At 42.5% G+C, this 20326-nt stretch overlaps 1 protein-coding gene across 4 annotated transcripts in view; it reads left to right on the forward strand.

The window, feature by feature from the left end:
* hipk2 (homeodomain interacting protein kinase 2) overlaps positions 1 to 20326 on the forward strand; it is a 73164-nt gene that overhangs the window by 35832 nt on the left and 17006 nt on the right. For all 4 annotated transcript variants that reach the window (XM_068312074.1, XM_068312075.1, XM_068312076.1 and 1 more), the window contains exons 3-7: positions 12452 to 12575; positions 13164 to 13283; positions 14822 to 14908; positions 19818 to 20002; positions 20097 to 20259. In XM_068312074.1, coding sequence (XP_068168175.1) covers positions 12452 to 12575; positions 13164 to 13283; positions 14822 to 14908; positions 19818 to 20002; positions 20097 to 20259 — 679 coding nt within the window. The remainder of the gene's footprint in view (positions 1 to 12451; positions 12576 to 13163; positions 13284 to 14821; positions 14909 to 19817; positions 20003 to 20096; positions 20260 to 20326) is intronic.

Raw genomic sequence — 20326 nt, forward strand, 5'->3', positions numbered from 1 at the left:
CTTAACGGCTGCGATTGTGGGGTACACTGTTTGTGTGAGCTTGTGATTGTGTGTGTTATATCTACTGCAACCAACCATGTGTCCATTGTGGAAATAAACCCTCCTCACACACACACACACACACACACACACACACACACACACACACACACACACACACACACACACACACACACACACACACACACACACACACACACACACACACACACACACACACACACACACACACACACACACCCATCTCTCCCTTCCTCCCTCGACTTAATAAATCTTGTTTTCTTTGTCAGCTCATCAGAGCTGCAGTGTGTGTGTCTTCATGTGTCTGTGCATATTTATGCACACACTTCTATGTATACGTACATTCAATGTGTATTTTTGCTTTCTGATGGCTGGAGACATATGAAATTAGATATATTGTGTGGTATTTACTGTAATGATGAAACAGGCTGCTTTTGACTTTTTACAGACACACACGTGTGAACCATCTTGTTTGGTTTTGATCTCTGCCACTTCCGTCTAACCTCATTATGTAAACTGTGAGTAAGCTAATGGAAGCAAGTGCAGGACATTTTCTCTTCCGGAACAATTCAAGTCAGTCATGCAAGGGTGAAAGGTGGTTATGCTCTGTTTTAAGGTGTGTACAGTATGTTTAGCCACCCTCCCCCACTCTCCTCTTTTTCTTTCTGCTTTTGGGAAGGATTGGTGACGGTGCTCATCTAGCCAGGGAGGCAGAGAATGGACCAGCTCGGCGCCCAGCTGTGAAGCCACCCCTGGGGCTTGTAGAGGCTGTGGAATGTGGTTGATGTGAGTCTAGGTTTGGAGATAGCAAAGGCCTGGGGCATGCAGCTGTGAGCAGTGATGTGTGAGCACGGTGTGTGCATATCCATACCTACATGTTAGAAAAGAGGGAAGAGGGGAGACACAGAGGCCATTTAATGGTGCATTCATGTGTTTTTCCCTCAGCATGCCAGCGTATGGACATATTTGTATTCATAATGTCATGTTGTTCACGGTCGTCTCTTGGCCACAGCTGGAACAACAGGAACAACATTCAGACTCATTTCCCGTTTGATGAATCAGGGAATGTTCCTTTGTCTTATTCACCAGAGACTTCTGGAATGTGAGATCAAACCAGATTACAACAAGTGACATCTCCTAGTAGCAAATGATTGCTAGCTTTTGTTCTGGAAATTTCCTGGACTATCCTAAGTGAAGGATTGGTAACAGTGCATTGAAGACCCCTAGCACCACTCCTGTACTTATGCCTCCCCTCCTCATTCCCTCCCTTTTTCCCGCCACTCGAATTCCCACTGGTGACATTTCCCACCCACTAACAAATTATAGTGCCCTATGTGTTGCAGAAAAGTGATCTGATTGGCTGCGCTCGGGGTGCCTCGGAGGTCAGAGCTTTGTTCATTTCACACTGTGTCCTTTTGGACTCCCTCCAGCACCCTGAGAGCCCTCACACAAACAGAAGAAGAAGAAAAGTCACCAGAGAAACGAAGGAAAGAGGGAGACAAAATAGACAAGAAAGATAGAATTCATGTGTTTTGTGCAATATTATTTCCTGCTTATAAATTGTAATTGTGTCATTTTTGAGGCTGATTTAGTCCAGCACCTCTCAGTTTTTTGTTTATACAGTAAAACTGGCGATTACCTTCGACTCCACATAAAAAAGAACATTGAGAGCCAGAATGCCTTTGTTGTTTATGTGTGTTCAGTGAGAGGGGACAATCTTCTCTCTGGGCAAGGAACGCTAAGACAGGAAAACACCTGGTTAAGGCAGGCAACCATCAGTTTCAGAGCTGTCAAATGACATGCTTATCTGTGGAATGTTTTTATCACATGCAAACCACGATGAAAGCTTATTTGTCATCCGTTCTCTGGTATTTTGTGCCATGGAAAAAATAAATCTCATGCATCCGTGAACAATCTTGTATGTCTTTAGACTCCCAAGAAAGACTGTGTCCAATCTCTGTTGGTGTCAACATCTCTTTTTATGCTTTGTCATTTGGGTCGTAAACATGAGCTTTTTCCCGTCTGTATCTTTGTTTAGGCATTTAACTTGAGGGGTAAATGTATATTGTAAATTTATCATGTGTGAGGGGAGTTTTATTTTTACACTCACACGCACGCACGCACGCACACACACACACACACACACACACACACACACACACACACACACACACACACACACACACACGGTGCTCACCATTCACTGACTCTCAAATGCAGCATTTCCGTCCTTGATTTTAACTGTGTCTTCTTTGAACACAGATCAAGATCATAATAAGTTTTTTTAACAATAAAAACAAATGGAAGGCATCACCATGGGAAGTTATGAGAAAATTTTTCCCTCTTTCATTTTGCAGAATAAGCAATAATGCCATACCTGATAAAAAAATCAATTCATAATGAAAGTATTTGTTAATTTCAGCCTTAATTAGAGGAAATACTGTCTATACATCCTCAGTGACCTTAGCCCTCACTGGTATTTTTCTCCGCAATCACAACCTCACAGCATGTTCCTTTTAATATTGATTCCCCCTCTTGGTGATTCAGCCACAGTGATACTTACAGAGGAAAAGCTTAATTAAGATCATACGTTTATTTCACTTGCTTTGTTAATCAGTCACACAAGAAGCAGCTCCCCCTGTGTATGTACAGGATAGTCAGAATAGTTAGCCTGAGATTTGCTGTTTGCTATTAAAATGCAATCAAAACTGTGTGCTTCTCCTTGAATGAAGCCTCAGGAGAATAAAGTACAGTAAACATTTGTCCATAATAATTTAATCTTCAAGTATAGAAACATGAAAAGGATAATTCTGTATTGATTATTGCCACAGAGTTATTGTTTTCCTTCAATATGAGATGTACGGCACATTAAATCCCAAGCATGCCTTAATTATTTTTCATGGTACACCGTATAGAGGATGGAAGAAAATGATCACTCTCTATTTGACAGAGGAAAGGAAAAACAATACAGCGTTATTGTCATTGAGAGTTGATTAACTGTGACTTCACTTACAAATGACTGCAGGGCACTGTTACTTGGCCAAATTAATTACCTGTCACTGTGACTGATTGCTTCTGAAAAAATATCTAATTATTATTTTTTGTGCACCCAAAGAAGAGAATGCTTGCTGCATGTTAGTCTATGCATGCATACCATATAATTACAAACATTAAATTATCTGTTCTTGTCCTACGATATGTCTGTTAATGTGGTGCAAACACAAAAGTAAAAGCAAACACCAACAAACAGCTGTGTCCTACTAACATGAGAAACTAGCTCTTATTTACGACTACGAAAACACACTAACATTTTCCGTGGACCTTCATTTTTGTGGCTATTTGTAAGGCTAGTCTGTCCACATTCCTCCCTAAGTCCTTGATAATCATGCTGTTGAATTACCATCTTATTGCATTCCTAATACTCATCTGTTTGAATGGATAGAGGGATACAAGCCTCAAGAGGAAGGACACATGATCTGAGGATGCTTCACCTTTCCTTCAGGACATTTCGAAGGAAACGTGTGTGTGTGCAGTTCAGGATCTGTGTGGTATACTCAAGGCCCGCGGGCGAGGTCTGGCCCGTGGCGAAGTATTTGACTTTGACACCCCTGACTTATGTGATAGGTGTCATGCAAGCACATTGCTAATTCTGACAAAGGCAACAATGGTTCATACATTGTCTTGGATTAATATCTGACCATATTTGGGTGACATTCTTCATCAGACTCTGGTAGTCATTTCTATTTATTTTCTAATTACCCATGACCTGCTACCCTTCAGAGAGCCACAGTAGCACACATACACCACAAAGAGTGGCACTGTACACAGCCAGACTGATGCACACTGAGGCAGGCAGATAGATAGAAGGTGCAAGCTTTGGAGGTCTGAAGGGGCTGTGTGAGGTTTAGTTACAGCTCTCTTTGGCCCTGTAGCTCGTCGTGAGGCAGCGCTGCCTTGGGCACCGAAAATTCATGTCACACACTGTGGAATTTGATTAGGCAGCCGATGGTATTACTGCCCGACTGGGTGGAGGAAAGAAGACGGTAGTCAAACAAGGGATAGTGATAGAAAGAGGGAGGGGATGGGTAAAGGAGAGAAGAGAAATATAGTTTAGGCTAGCAGTGGGGGTAAGATGGAGGGGATTTTTTTTAGTCTGCCTAGCAAATGTTTCCCCCATGTGCTCTTTCACTTGCCCCAGAAATAAGGAACTAGTCAACCAGAGCAATGTAGGATTGAAACTGTGTAAGTCCATGTGTGTGTGTTTGTGCCTATTGAATGGCAGGGAGACGTATGTCATTACAATGGTAGGATGGCGGCCCCCATGGCTCCCAGCTATATGTTCTCAGACGCTGCATTTCAAATGGATTTTCACTGTCTGTTGTTTAACCACATATCCAGTATGTACGCCTCTGCCAGCCAACCACAATGATTATGCCCCCTCATTCTCTCCCATATCACTTGATCTCTGTTCCAGTCACCCTCAATCATCAGAATGGGGGATACTGATGCAGAGCCTTGCAAGTTTTTGCTCTGGACTGTATTTGGAATATGCAGACAAAGACTGAAGTAAACTAGAGAATAAAGTGAGAATAATACTACCCAGACAACAGAAAATTTAGACATACAAGTCAAGAACACTGATGAGATTTTGATTACTTTGGCCAGCAGTTTACATAACTGGCATGACGGACTTTTTGACTGAGGAGCTCTTGTAGAAGATTACAATATAATATATGATCAATTTAGCCGGTTTGGTTTGGACTGCCCTGTTTTGGTTTGTGTTATTTTGAACAAATTGGAGCCAAATGAAAGTTTAAAGTCCACCTCTCTGAATCCCTGTTATGGTCTAATTTGCTGAAGTGATCAAGGCTTTTGTTTAAGCATCCCTCTGCAATAGACAGACATAATCTCATCTGTCATCTGACTGACCATCTGCAGTGTGTGCGTCTTTGCCTATTTTGCTGATTGGTTGTCTTTTAGTTGTCAGAGGGGAAATTGTGACAGGGGTGTCAGCTAGTTAAGCTGGTTGACTGACTGACTGCAGAGACCACTGAGTGCACTATTGTCTCTTGGTTTTCTGGCTTAAGTTTGGCTATACCCAGTCCAAGCGTGTTCCCAGTGTGACCCACATATTTCCCCAGGGCTTGTTGACAATGGAGAGTAGTGACTAAGAGTATAAAGGTGCAATGGCGTCATTCCGAAGTGTCAACTGCAGCTATGGCAAGCACTTTTTCTTATGAGATATACCGCTCACTGCAAGGATGTGATATCAGTTACCCTTTTTCAATGTATTAAGCAGAGATTCCTCTAAAATCTCAGTTACATGAAGAATCATGTCTGTCAGAGCAAATCTCCACATGCCTTAGGGTTGGGTCAGTGTCTGAACTGTGACTAGTAGACTGGCCTAATACTGTCTGGCTGTCAGTCTACTGCAATAATAAGGCAGGAGAAACTTGAGGATCATCTTTGTGTCTCCTACATCTTCTTACCAAGCTGTCTGCCCAATGAGCATCACTGCATGACAGATACCCATCATTTACCAGTCGCAAATCCTTCCCGGCACTCTTTTGATAAGACAGGCAGAATGGAAAGAATGCGTGAGCATGGGTGTAGGCCTGCTGGTGTTGATAGAGGAAGTGTCCATTGTTTATCCCACCCCATCCTGTCCCCATCTTTTTAAAAATCATCTCCCTCTGTCATTTCTCTCTCTCCACCTCCATCCAGTTATCTGTTCCCTTGACCCCTGCGTCAAGCAGTGGGGGTTGGGGATATAGAGGGTGCTGTAGGGAGCCAGGGACAGCCCGCTGTTTGCAGGTGGAAATAACATGCATCACTTAAAGAATCAGCCATGTGCTGGAGAATAATAGTAGCCACAGGAAAGAGGTAATTGCCAACCAGAAACAATGAAAGCCTGCATAGACATTTGAATGTATAGCGGGGCAGCACTCTAGCTGCAGTTATTCTTTAGTTTTATTGCTATTGGAATCACCGTAAACAAGAGGAAAAGAAAGGAGGATGAGTGAAAAGTGCTACGTTGCTTCTCCTAGGGTGGACCAAGTTTCTATAGCAGCAGATGTATTTCTGGGCCAATAAACTATGTCTTTGTTGTTCTATTTACAGATATGTTACCTAACACTGCTTTGAATGCAGTCATTTGAGAAACAGCTTATGTTTAATGACACAGGGTGATGTCATGTGAGAGAATGTGATATATAATGTGTACTAATATTAACTGTGACACACAGCAACGACAAGGTTCCATGTGCCTTGTTTGCCACCAGTGACAGGGGTGGACGCTGACCCCTGAATATTTCATTTCATCAAAATGCCTCAAAGAGGAGGGAGGAGCCGAATGTGAGATGATGACACTGAGGGGACAGGGATGGTATTGGAATGTAGAATGCTATCTATATTAGCAGTCAGTTGAAGTTTCCTTCCTCTGAAGCTGCTGAGGTAAACCAAACTACACTAGAGAACATGCCTTGATTCAGCACAAGCCTAAAGCCAATCTATATTTAACACTGGCCCACTAGGAGGCAGTTGAGTTTCCTCAGTTCAAGTTTAGTTGATAATATGGAATGCTACTTTCTTATTGCTTTTGCATTAGCATGGCAAGACTGATGCTTTTCATTGATTTGGCATGAGTGCTTTGGGTGCCCATCCCTCCCTTTGTATGAAGCATAGTCTCGCCTCCTGTTGTGCATAGGCTTTGGTTTTTCTTGCAGTAATGCACTGTTGGACTCACAGAGAATGCAGGTACAACATTGGCAAGTTTGTCATCACTTGTGCTCTTCTTGTGTCAAAATGTGAGTGAAATAAACAGAAAGAGGGAGGCTTGTTTACAGGACCATGAACACTAGGAATTTTGCCCAGCTTACAGAGAGACTTTTCTCAAAGATGTTTACTTGATTCAAACATTCCACTTACCCCTTCTGACCCATGTCCACCAGGAACACCTGTATCATCTTTAAATTCTGTTTACATAAATGTGCATTTGCTTCAGTATTGAATCCCCAGTTTGTGTAGTGTGCTTGATTTTTGATTTGATGGGAGCAGCTGGAGCTGTTAGTGCGTGGTTTGGTGTGTGTGTGTGTGTGTGTGTGTGTGTGTGTGTGTGTGTGTGTGTGTGTGTGTGAGTGTGTGTGTGTGTGTGTGTGTGTGTGTGTGTGTGTGTGAGTGTGTGTGTGTGTGTGTGTGTGTGTGTGTGTGTGTGTGTGTGTGTGAGTGTGTGTGTTAGGCTGGGACTGATTCCTGCAAGCCACAGGTGCACGGTAGGAGATGTGAGTTTGCACATTGATTTCATAGTCAGGAACCTCCATGAAATATAACTAGAAAAGTGCTTCTCTGTAGTATATCTTCAAAGAGGCTGTAGAGGAACCTGTGAAGGTGTGAATATGTAGATGAATACCCCAGCGAGGCAACGAGTCATTCACAACACCGACCAGACCCTTTTATATTAGGCAAAGGCCTAGCATGGAATCTCTCTGCCCTACCAACAATGTCATAACACACTTTACCATGGCCCATACTTTACTTCTAACTACAATTCTATTGAATAAAACGTAGTTTCATAAGGGTCAATGCTAAAATCTTGAAAATGGAAAGAGATCAAAGCTGTTACCATGAAGTTGCTGACCCATGTGTGTGTTGTGCATTTATGTGTGTAAATGCCCCAGGGTTCCAAGGATCCATCAGTCTCCCGTCTGGAGCCAAGCTAAGGGAAGGTCAACCTGATGGATACATTTTGACATGCACACAGCCCGTGATGTCAGCTGCATGTGTATCTGTGCAAGTGTATGCACATGTGTGTTTATGTTTGTGGGCTGGCAGGCTAACCAAGCACAGACACAGTTCAGCGGAGCAGAGGGCGAGTGGGCGACAGGCGAGCAGGGAGGAGGCACTAACCTGGCCTTCGCATCCTAGTTCAAGGGGTTTTAGAGGGGTTTTGTAGGCAGAGGGAGTATAAAAAGGGGTGGGTGTTGAGGCAGGGTGAGGTGTAGGGCTGGCAGGAGAGGTGGGGGTGGAGGGTGGATGGACTGAAATGGCGGGGTAGGCTGGGGTGGTAGAAGAAAGGCTTCATTCATGAGTTGTGCCATCTCTGGCTTGCGGGTGGACTGGGGCTCATCAATGACCAGGCCAGCTGGGAGGATGTCAGCATACTCTCTCTCCCTCTCTCTGTTTCTTGCTCTCTCTTTCTGTGTCTCTCTCTCAAGTGCTGCCGAACACAGAAGGCTCTCATACAGTTGGGTTCCCATTGAAAACCAAAGAAAGCCTCTTGCTGGTGGTCTGCACACCGCCTGTACTGTATGAGACATCCATAGTTTGCAGAGTCTCACCTATCCTCTCTTCAGTGCACTACTTTAAGTAGCAAGGCCAGCTGCAGATGAGCGGCATGGGCTGTAGCATTAATGGTGAAAACGGCATTGTCAGGATGTATCATCAATGCAGTGCTGGTGGTTCAACTGAAAATCTAGTAAAAAACCAGCCTCTCCTGTACTTAATGTTAATTGTTAAGAAAGAAATATTCAATACTAAACATGATCAGCTATGATCTGAACATGGTAGACATGCCTGCTAAATATATGTGTTATCTGAGTCACTAAGAGAATATTAGCATGTGAACGTTAAATACTTTCTGACGTGCGCTTGAATACAGTCTCACAGAGGGATTAGCATTTCTATACATTTTCATGCTGTCTTTGACTCACAGAGATACACTGACTGATTAAACATTGAGTTATGTCTGGTTTTGCTTTCAAGTGCTTCAATCAAGTTTTGAAACATCCCAGAATTGTGTAACTGCTAAACACGTCTACTTTGTTCAGTTTTAACTGCTTTAGAGATTGAGTATTCATGTCAAAAACCGATGAAACAAAATAACTACACAAATTGTCTATCTCTTTTGCTCTACTACATTACAAAAGGAAGCGGGGCAGGAAAGAAGTGGGGTTTGTGAGATGTGCAGATGTTTGTACTGTTTATCACTGCCAGTAAAAGGTCTGCATCAGCAGCAGGTCTAGGGTGTTTTGCATGCAATGGCAGTGGTGCATCGACAGAGGCAAATTTGCATTTGCAAATTTGTGGTCTCATGTCATGGGCAACATCGTCACTCCCTCTTTCTTCATTTCTGTCTTCCTCCCCCACCAGTCCCACTCAGTGGGAGGAGCGTTTTGTAATAATTAGAAGAGCCATGAGAACAGCCTATGTAGAGCATTGGAGCATAATCCAGAAAGGTTCTGGCTGAATTGAATTAAACTAAATTAGGATTTAAACTAAATTAGGATTTTGGCTAACTGTTGTTTTTATAAATAAGGCAGTTAATGGTATAAATAAACACCTATCAGTTCTGATGGTATTGCTTGCTGACATCACAGCCTGGTGTGTTTTTACCATTTTACACTATTTAAATTGTAATGGCTTCCAGTGTGAAATTGAACTGGAATTTATAAAGTTATACAGCTCTATGAAGCATACTGGGCATGGTATATTGGAAAGTAACAAAATAAACATGGCAGTCCACTTAAACTGCTTCTTTCATTGCTTTGGTACCAAAATTTTCATTGTACAAATGTGCAGACAGGTACTTATAAATTACAATACCATTACTATTTACTTTTGAAAAACTCTTTAATTTAGACATTTCAGTCTTTACAAACCACATTTCTGGACTTTTCTGGATGCAAGTTCAAGCTAACAAGCATGCAAATGAAAAAACAACAAGCAAATAAATAATAATAAATAAACTCTGGAAGCCAACAAGCAAGCTAGTGTATGGGACAAAATGCTCTTTGGAGCTTTTGGTGGCAACAGGGGCCTAAAGTATCCTATTAGTCTACTTATCTATCAAGCTGGGATGTTGAGCGGTGAGCGTCAAACACCAAAAACCCTGTTACTGAAGTAATGGTAGATCGGTAGATGGAGAGTTTGGAGCAGGGCTAAAATAGCAGGCAGGACAGCAGAGGCAGTGATTGACAGAAGGACACTTAGGAAATGGTAAAAGCTTAAATAGATGGCCAAATTGTGTGTGTTTTTGGTGACAAATGAGAAGACTGAGTTTTGGTTACCTCCTGCAGTAGGTTGAAGGCTTCGGTCCATTTCTATGCATACGTTTTATGTGTTACACAAAACACTGAGATCATGGCATCTTTTGCTAATCAATATCACTTTACTGTTTCATTAGCTGTTGTGTGACACTCTGACATCAGCGTATCTGTTGTAGCATGAATCGTCTCATTATGCTGCATCTGTTACTTTTATTTCATTTTACTTCACTGGGGTTTTATTAGTGTCATTTGGAATAAAATTTTGATAAGAATTCCTATATTCTCTTTATGTCATCAACACTTTATTGTGGTGATTTTTACAATCAAAACCCCCAAATCAATCAGAATTTATACAACCAGATCTACCTCTGGGCTGCTATACGTAACACACGTAGCACTGCAAAAGACAGTTTAAACACTATTACTTCACTGTCATTATCTTGCATTTCAACATATTTTTTTAACTATTCACATTTGCATTATGCTTTTATTCTCTCTTATGTCCTTTAAAAAACTCTTTCTAACAAATAAACTGTTAGAGGAGGACGACGATCACCCCTATCCTGGTGTACGTCTCTTTCCTAATAAACCTTGTTGTTCTCCCTGCTATCGCCTCCTGGCAGACCCCCTTTATACTTCTTTGGCAGCTTCTTGGTAGATGTCTCAGCTCATTGTATGTGAAGGTGTCTTTGTATTAGTGTGTAATGGTGCCCTAAAATACTGTGACTGGAGTATTGTCTTGGTGTCTGTGCTGCTGCTGCCCTTGAGACTCCAATAACCGTGATCTGTGTGACAAGAGCTCTTCAGTTGGCTTATTTGTGTCAAAACGATCTCCCTCCTGTGATCTTGGGGGTTTTTTTTGTGTTGTGTAACCCTAGCTCAGAATGAATGAATAAATGAACGAACGGATGGAAGGATGAAGGAAGGAAGGATGGAAGGAAGAAAGGAACGAATGAATGAATGAGTGAATGAATGAATGAAACTTTTTTGCTATAGAACAGTAAACAGAAAACGAATTGGTTGCACATGGAAATGTATATTTAAATGTGTGAGGTATTTTAATTAATTCTCCTTCTAACCCCAAAACTTAGCCGTCACCCCCTACAGCCATATAAAAACCTATATCATCCCCCATTCTCTGTTTCCTTGGTGCCGACAGTTCCAGCAGGACTGAGGCCAAGCCCCCTCATTTCTGTCTCTGCAACCCAAACTCTGCCAAAGCTTGCTTCGGCTTAGGGGGGAGCCCTAGCCTAGTTACCATGGTCACAACAATCAGCAATGTGCACTTCACGAAGCAGAAGCAACTTTTCAGTTTGAGGCGCAAACTCCTGAACTCTCTAAGAGTGTTGATAGAGAGGAATATCAGCATCAGTACCAGTAGTTCAGTTTAGATTCTTTTTAGAACGGACTCCAGCTCGGCTCATTTCTTTTAGTGTATACCAATTTATTCAACTAAGTGACTTAATTTCATCATTGAGTAATGTGTTACATCTACCCCCCTCTCGTTCAGGACCCCCCCCCCCAACCTCTGGTGATGACAGCCAGAAAACCTCTTGAAAGTGTTTTGTGTCGTGAGAGAGCAGAGTCAGTTATTTTAAGCCCCATCAAAGACATGAGCTCACAAGAAGTGCATTAGTCTTTCTGACAGGATATAAAACATGTTGAATGAAAGTTGGGGATTGTTTCAGACTGCAGTGCTGCTCAAGTAACTGAAACAACATTTCTTCTTTTTTAATCAAATCATAGGTATTTATCTTGTCTCATATTGAACTTCTCTCTTCATGTATCACGGTGTGTTTGTGTGTGTGCTTGTGTGTCTGTGATTGCACAGCTGCTTCAGTCAGGCTCATCGCATGCTCTACACAATTTGCGTTGGTTTGATTTTTCATGGTATAATTGTGTCCAAATTGCTTTGAGGCTGTGGACCATGACACTCTGTAAACTCACCCCTGCTCCTTTGCCCTTTCCCCTCGCCTGACCACCAGAGATGGATATCAGTGGTCATTGTTATTAATCACAGATCTCCCATGTGATGCCTTAGGAACATCCTAAACAAGTTCCTTAAAAAAAACCCGTTTTGATCACACCTTTGCTAAGGTTTTTATCCAGGATACAATGAGTAATCAGTGTCAAACTAAAAATACAATCCTCAGGTAGTGAACATCCATCATATTGTCCAAGTGTCTACTTTGTGTATATGTAGTCCAAGTTGCTTTGACTTTGATATGTTGCTCAAATACGTGGATGTCTTCAGGTCACTCACACACATCCGCATGACCTGTCTGCGGAGATAGGCTGTATGAGAACGAGCTTCTCACTCTTTAAATTTCAATACACAATAAAAATGTGAAGTTTCTAACTATATCTCGTGTTTACGTTTTCTGCAGAGCTCCAGAGATCATCCTGGGCCTGCCCTTCTGTGAGGCCATAGACATGTGGTCCCTGGGCTGCGTGATAGCTGAGCTCTTCCTGGGGTGGCCTCTGTACCCTGGGGCTTCAGAGTACGATCAGGTAAGAAAAAATGATTTCCTGGCCCTTCAAACGTTTGGCAGGTTAGAATACCCACAATTTAGACTGCATTGTCCAAATGTTTGAACCTGTTTTCCATAAGTGTATCTGTGCATATGAGTGTGTTTAGGAGGGTGGGATGCCTCTACAATCCCCCTGACAGCCCCTGATGATTTTTTTTCACAGCATCCCTGTTTATCTGAACAGATGCCACAGAGCCTCTTGTCCAATTAGCACAGCCCCTGTGCTCCAGAGCAAGACACTGCTGCGTTACTCTCTCTCTATCAGTCAAACAAAGCTCAATTGGGAAACCTTGAGTTAGTTGTGCTCCATTGCTGAACGAGCTTGCCTGATTTTTCACAGGCTTGAAACACGTGCCTTTGGAATCAATCTCGGGATCTTGAGCTGAGGTCAAGTTCGGGTGTTGTGAATTTTTCAACAGCATTAGTCCAGAGCAGTTAATGTCAGCCTAGATTGTTAAACTTCCAGGAGAACATCCAACATATAGTCTTTGGAAATACTCATGGTCCTCCTTGACTAATGAAAGTTATGGTTCAATCATTCATATATTTCTTATCCCATGTCACACAGATCCGGTACATCTCACAGACGCAGGGTCTGCCTGCAGAATACCTGCTGAGTGCGGGAACAAAAACCACCAGGTTCTTCAACAGAGACCCAGACTCCACCTATCCTCTCTGGAGACTAAAGGTATAGCCGAGATGACACAGAGGCGAACATGCAAAGTCCAACCTGGTAGCATCAAGAAAATCGTTCGAGGAATATGTGACATGTTGACCTGCTTTTACCTGATTTTTAATTAATTCTGACTACGATGCGTGAGGAATTAACACCCATGTTTCTAGCGTAATAAAGGATATGTTACATAGGACTTCTTTGACCGATTCACATTGTCGTTTTGACAGGAGTACTGCTTCTTTCTTTTTTAACTTCTTCAACTTAAGTTCAACTTTCATGCGTCACTCAGTGAATCTACTCAGTTTCCTACGCTGCACTGCTGAACTGTAAATACCAGTGTGGAAGCGAGTGGGAGTTCACCAAGTCTGCTACACCTGTGTCAGATCGATCTGCTCTGAAAAGCAGACTGCATTTGTTTCTCATGAAGCCAAGTAACATACTCTGATGACAGCTGCTGCTGATGATAGGCCTTAAAAAGAAGACGTATTACCATGGAAGGCATAAGGAATATGCTCTGACATCAGCTGTTCATGCATAGATTCTGTATGAGATTGCTCTGATTAGGTAATTTGTCAGCCTTGTCTGATTAACAGTGTGACACACTGGCTGTTTTAAAACATGTTTTAAACAAGGAGGATACAGACCAGAGTACTAAAGGAATAGAGTTGACAGCCGTTCTGTGGGAAGATAGAGAGACAAATAATTGTTTGGAACTGTTTATTGCTGTAACCTCTCATGATTAATATCTGTGGGATGCGGAAAATCAAACCCCAAGCCATCCTGACCTCTTTTATTCCACTCTAAAGAGAGATTGTTAAGCTTTAATTCGACCTTCTGATGTGTTTCCGTGTAACAGTAGCTAAATTACGTTGCTGGCTATGATTAAAATATATGTGTCAGGAGGATTTTTATTGTTAATTGAAAAAGAATGATTGCAAGTTTTTATTTTTATCAGAGCGGTTTCACACACTGTGTTAACGTGGGTACAGAGGTCACTTCCCACATCTTTCTGATAAAAAGTTAACTAAGTCTAATGTCGTGTCAGCGAGTAGTTTGGACAGACAGATTCAAAATTACTGCATCTGTAAATCATTGGTAAAACATTGTCAAAACCAAAACTATATATGCGTCCGAACGTACGTGTGTATACATACACATATTTTCACTAGTCCATCTCTATTTGTTCCACCACAGTTTTACAATTCCCAAATCTGCTAAATCCCACTAAAAATTTTGTGTGTGCGTGTGTGTGTGTGTGTGTGTGTGTGTGTGTGTGTGTGTGCGTGCGTGCGTGCGTGCGTGTGTGTGTGTATTGCAGTCCAGGTTCTGTACATCGTCTCAGTGATATAGCACCTCTTCATGCATTCTCCCCCATCTTCCCTAGTTGTTAGATTAGTGTTTGTGTGCTACCCCAGGGTTGCTCGGAGGGCAAGCTAAGTCCTGCTGCACATCAACAACAAAAGGCTATAATGAGCAAATGTAAATAGTGCATTTCCAGAGGGGAAATGTGATGGGATTTGAGAGGAACATCTGCTTCTTGTCTCCCGCAGACTCCAGAGGATCACGAGGGTGAAACAGGGATCAAGTCCAAGGAGGCTCGCAAGTACATTTTCAACTGTTTGGATGATATGGCACAGGTATGCTTTTCACTATCACAAGTCATGGCTATCCCCTTCCCAAAAAATAGAGGACAATAGAGGCATTATTTTCTTTGTGTCTGTCTTTTACTTGAAACACTTTCACTCTCCTACCCCCCCCCCCCTTTCTTATTAGAAACTTGGATCAATGGTTCTATTCAGGCCATGGACCAGTTGATACATCACATCCTGAGAATTATCTACCCATTATTTGAAATCATTTGAAATATTTTTCTGCCTAAGCCTGTTCTCCAGATGCAGTTTAGCAATGCTGCTATATAGGATGTCACAGAGTGAAATAAAAACAGCTGTTCAATGTAATCCCCTCCTTAGCTCTGCCTCTGCTCTTCATTTTGCTTAACCGCTAACTAATAAGTTACAGACGGACATTTGAGCTGAACATGTGGTTGGTTTGGTTGATGTGTTTTATGTGTAGAGTTTGCTTTTTGACTTAAGCCGGAGTCAGTGTTGTGGCTACATCTCTTTGTACGTCTGTAGTGCATGAAAGCGTGCTGAAGGTAAGGGGACAAACTTTTGCACCATTTCTCCCTTTCACTTGCTGACACATTTACACATTCCAAATTGTGTAGGTCCTCAGTGGAGCCTGCACCATATTGTGTCTGCTTAAATCAGTTGTCTAGCCCTTTGCCCTCTGCAGCCTTGTGTGTCACCTGTGGAAATCTGTTTAGAACACTTTAGTCAAAGTCAAGGCCCATGGGTGAGCTCTGGCCCGTGGCGAATTATTTATGGCCCGCCGGTTGATTTGTAATTACTATTGGAACCGGCCTGCAGGCCACATCGGCCCGCTGGTGTTTTGCACGCACCAAAACTATATTCCTCACAATGCAACGGTAGCAGAAGTCACTGCAGCGCAGCAAGTGGGCTTTAGGTTTCAATGTTTATCAGTAGGGCGGCACGGTGGCGCAGTGGGTAGTGCTGTCGCTGCATAGCAAGGGGGGTATGGGTTCGCATCCCGCTCTGTCCGAAGTTTGCGCATTCTCCCTGTGTCTGCTTGGGTTCTCTCCGGGTTCTCTGGCTTCCTCCCACCCCCAAAAACATGTTTTTCAGGTGAATTGACCGTAGGAATGAGCGTGTGCGTGGTTGTCTGGGCCTCTGTGTGGCTCCGCGGTGCACTGGCCCGGAGTTTCCCTCGCCAGACGCCCTAAGCCAGCTGGGATAGACTCCAGCTTCCCATGACCCGCGATAGCGTTGAAGTGGTCATGACAACAGATGGATGGATGTTTATCAGCAGTTGGAGGTTGAATTTAACCACTCCCTTCTCAAACCAGCTAGAAGGAAGGTGGACGCTGAGATCAGGGAGTTTCAAGCCAGGAGGGAGTCAGAATTTATGTTGAAAGAGTTAAAAGTTAAACCTTTGTGCTTTCTGATAAGTTTGGACGTTTCATCCCTGACACAATGGCCCAGCTGTGCATCTAGGCTGCTAGGACGCTCTATGTTTCATAGCACAGACCTGTGTGAACAATTATTCTCTCTGATGAAGCTGAACAAAACAACACACAGGAGCCGTCTGACTGATAAACACCTTCACTCAATCCTGAGGATTTCCTTATCTCAGAGCCTCATCCTGAACATTCATGAACTTGTCCGAAACATGAGACACCGTCAAATATCGGGGTGGGCCTCAGACAAGTGAGCATCACAGAGCAGAAACGCATTTTCAGTTTTAAGTTCAGTTAAATTTTTACATTTGTTTCTACAAGACATGATGTCTCCTTGAAGGAAGTTTTGTTTTGTCTGTGTGCCATAGATTTTTGTATTTTATTTTATTTATTTATATTTATTTAGTTGAATGGACTCAGGGAAAATTACAAATAAGCCCCGTGAGAAAGCATACAACTAAATGTTTTTTTTAATTTTACTACTTGAGAGTAGTGATTGGTAGGATCGTAGAGCAACAATATTTTTAAAAAAAAGTTTTTAATTTTTTTGCACAATAATGCATTATTATTGTGTATGCACAATATTATTATTGTTCATTCAGTAATGCATGCCCAATAATGTATTTTCAGTTTATAATACATGCAATTTCATTTATGCATTTATTTTGAACATATTTTGTTTCTGAAGGACATTTACTTTTTTGCTGTTTGCCTGTTGAAAAGGTTTCCCCTTAAAGTTACTGACAGAGCCATAACAACACATTGTTTTATTTACTACATAATTAAATAATATACACTGTGTCAGCTCTCAGTTCAATAGGCTATGTTCATTTCAATGCGTTTTAATAAACACTGAACCAGTCCATCCCTCGGCTTGTAGCAGATTTGTTTTTTGACCCTCCGTGTATTTGACTTTGACACCCCTGGTTTAGAAGATCTTATGGAAACCCAGGAAGTGACTTCTATGGAAGACTTCCATACGGAAAAACAATAACACCATCTTATTTCACCGTCTCCTATAACTCAGCATGAACTCATCGCTCCTTGGTGGGAAAGTTCACATGCAGCCATGACATTTTGATAGGATGTGCCTGACAGTGAGATGATAGCGAGTGTTTTGCTTGCCTTCGTTTGGCCAAATGCTGGTTCTGCTGGCAGTTTCACCATCCACGATGGAAAATAACAATGTTTCCTTTGACCTACGAATCTCTGACAGCGCTCCCTTGTCATCATGCACCTTGATCCTACCTCTGATAATGACTACCCAAGAGATTAGAGTTAAGCAGGTGAGTTATTTCTTTTGGAATTTGGCCATCATGGAACACAATCACGAGCAGTTCCTGGTAATGCAATGTGGATGCCCAACACATGTAGCAACTAAAATGATGGAGAGGATTATGGCTGTCCGGTAGCCTCCTCCCCCAGGGCCGCTGTCAGGCCTCTCTGCAGTAGCATGGGACAAGATGGTATCACTGCCTGGACTTGTTGAATTTATACACAAACATGCGAAGCACTGAGTTTAATGAAACCAACCTGCTGTAGTACGTCCCCTGGGTCTCCTGTCTCCTGCGCTTTAAGCTCTGTGTCCCATCTTCCTCTCATTGTTGCAGCCAGATTCTGCTTACTATAAAAACAGAGAAAATACAGCAGAGCTGCTAGAGCCTAGTGTCGGAGAAAACTGCCTATTTCACCCCATCTCAATATCCCGACTGTATAAACAAGTCAGCATTGTGGACATCTGTCTCCGCGTGTATAATGGATGATATAGCTGAAGGCCTTGAAAGACAGAGGAGTTGGGTGCCAGGAAGAGATAATGAACCTCCTTTCAGTCGTGGGAAATGTGGGGAGGCTTTAGTCCCAAGTATATCTAATTAGAGGAAATCAGAGACAAACTTAACAGCAAATGCAGGATCCCTCTGGAGACATGATGTGGATGGAAGGAAGGTGCTTCAGCACAGCATGGGTTCATTTTGACCTGCAGACTTACAGAATCTCTGTGGATAGGCCTGGAGCTGGGGCGGGAGGAGCAGCATGGTCTTCATACATTGCACGCATTTATGAATGTACTACAGTGTGTTAGACTTTATTTCCTCTCCACTACTACTCATCCTGATGAAAAACAAAAGTTTATTGGTGAATCTGCATGTCGGAAGTGCTCTGCAGAGGACAGGCGTGAATCCGGCATGCACAGCTCCACATCTCCTGAGGCGTAGCCAAATCTGTCGCTCTGCTCGACATCTGCCACCCATGCCCTGACTCTAGAGTGGTATGTCAGTGGCACAGATGTGGCTCCATAAACAGCCGTTGTTATTCAAGTCATGCGAGACTGACCATGTTAGCTGAAGTCATATTTGTCTGTAAGGTTCTTGGTGACAGGTTTTAATTTACGTCAGGAATAGAGTACTGTACGTCAAATTTTGCTTTTTGCTATTGCATAAAAATATATTTTATATTCAATAAATTCACCACCTTAATTTAATTGATTCCTTCTTTTTATTCAGCCCTCATCCTATTCCCACCTACTTTGCATGTGCAACCAAATTGTGTACATTTCCCAAAGTCATCTCTTCCACTAGCAAAGGACAATGTGATTATTTCCCACCTCATTCTGCTGATTATTTCTTTATCACAGTTAGTGGAGATGGCAAGCAGAGAGGGATGGTTACAGAGCCGGAATAACCTGTGTAGGGAAAGATTTGCCGTGTTGACTGGCAGCACATCTGATAACCCCTGGAGCAGGCCTACAGATAAGCACTGCATCTTTATTAAAAACAGGCCTGCTATGGCAGTCACAATAAACAAGGCTGCCTGTCTGCTGCTGTCCCCGTCTCTGTCCTCATACTGCCTGACAATGTGCTTGTTCGTTCAAGCCCAGATTTGCAATATCACGACCTTGTCCCCGTTGCTTCATTTGTCACCCCTCATGACAATCCTAAAGCTACACCCAGCCCATGCAATTTGTCCCCAACCTAACAAACCAAATTTTCCTACCGGTATAATTTCTCACTGGAGCAAAAATGTACTTTTCCTAGTATTTATCCACAAACCTAAGCCACAGTGTTTAATAGAGATGAAGAAACATGATGTTCCAGGGCAGCTTCCCAGAAATGTCTCTGAACATATTTAGGTTAAGTTGTCTCATGTCAGCTCTCTCTCTCACTGGCACGCATAAAATGGTGTCCTCTGTGAAAGGATTTCTTTTACAGCTTCCCTGGGGCAGTATTTATTAGGCGCATGTTTTTGTTTATTTTTGCATTTTGGGAATAGATAAAAATCTCAGCAAAGGCACCAAGAAATATTCCAAGTAGTGCTAAAAATACCAGTGCAAATTATGATATCAATGAGATGTAGGGTTATCATTGGGTTCCCTACCTATGATTTGGCCTTATTATTAAGCCTCTTAATGGGAATAGCAGGGCTTCAATAAAACTACAACAACAATTAAAAAAAGTCTTTGCCTCCCATTGAAGATTTGCTAAAATGCTTGTGTGTTTGTTCCGTTCTTTCAGGTGAACATGACATCAGATCTGGAGGGGAGCGAAATGCTAGCAGAGAAGGCGGATCGAAGGGAGTTCATCGACTTATTAACCAAAATGCTGACCATCGATGCAGACAAGAGGATCACACCTATAGAAACGCTCAATCACCCATTCGTTACCATGACTCACCTCCTTGATTTCCCACACAGCACACAGTACGAGCTGAATGGACTTATTGTTGTTGTTGTGTAGTTTTTATAACTCTCACGATGTAAGACCCTTCGTGTCTGCCATTGTTTGTCCATGCAGCGTCAAGTCCTGCTTCCAAAACATGGAGATCTGCAAGCGTCGTGTCAACATGTACGACACAGTCAACCAGAGCAAGACGCCTTTCATCACCCATGTGGCCCCCAGCACCTCCACCAACCTCACCATGACCTTCAACAACCAGCTAAACACTGTGCACAGCCAGGTACACCTGAAAAGACAACAAACAACTTATTTCAGTATGATGGTGAGCTTTTATGCTACCAAATGAA

This window comes from Antennarius striatus, chromosome 4, assembly GCF_040054535.1.
Source record: "Antennarius striatus isolate MH-2024 chromosome 4, ASM4005453v1, whole genome shotgun sequence".
In the NCBI taxonomy this organism is placed as follows: domain Eukaryota; kingdom Metazoa; phylum Chordata; class Actinopteri; order Lophiiformes; family Antennariidae; genus Antennarius; species Antennarius striatus.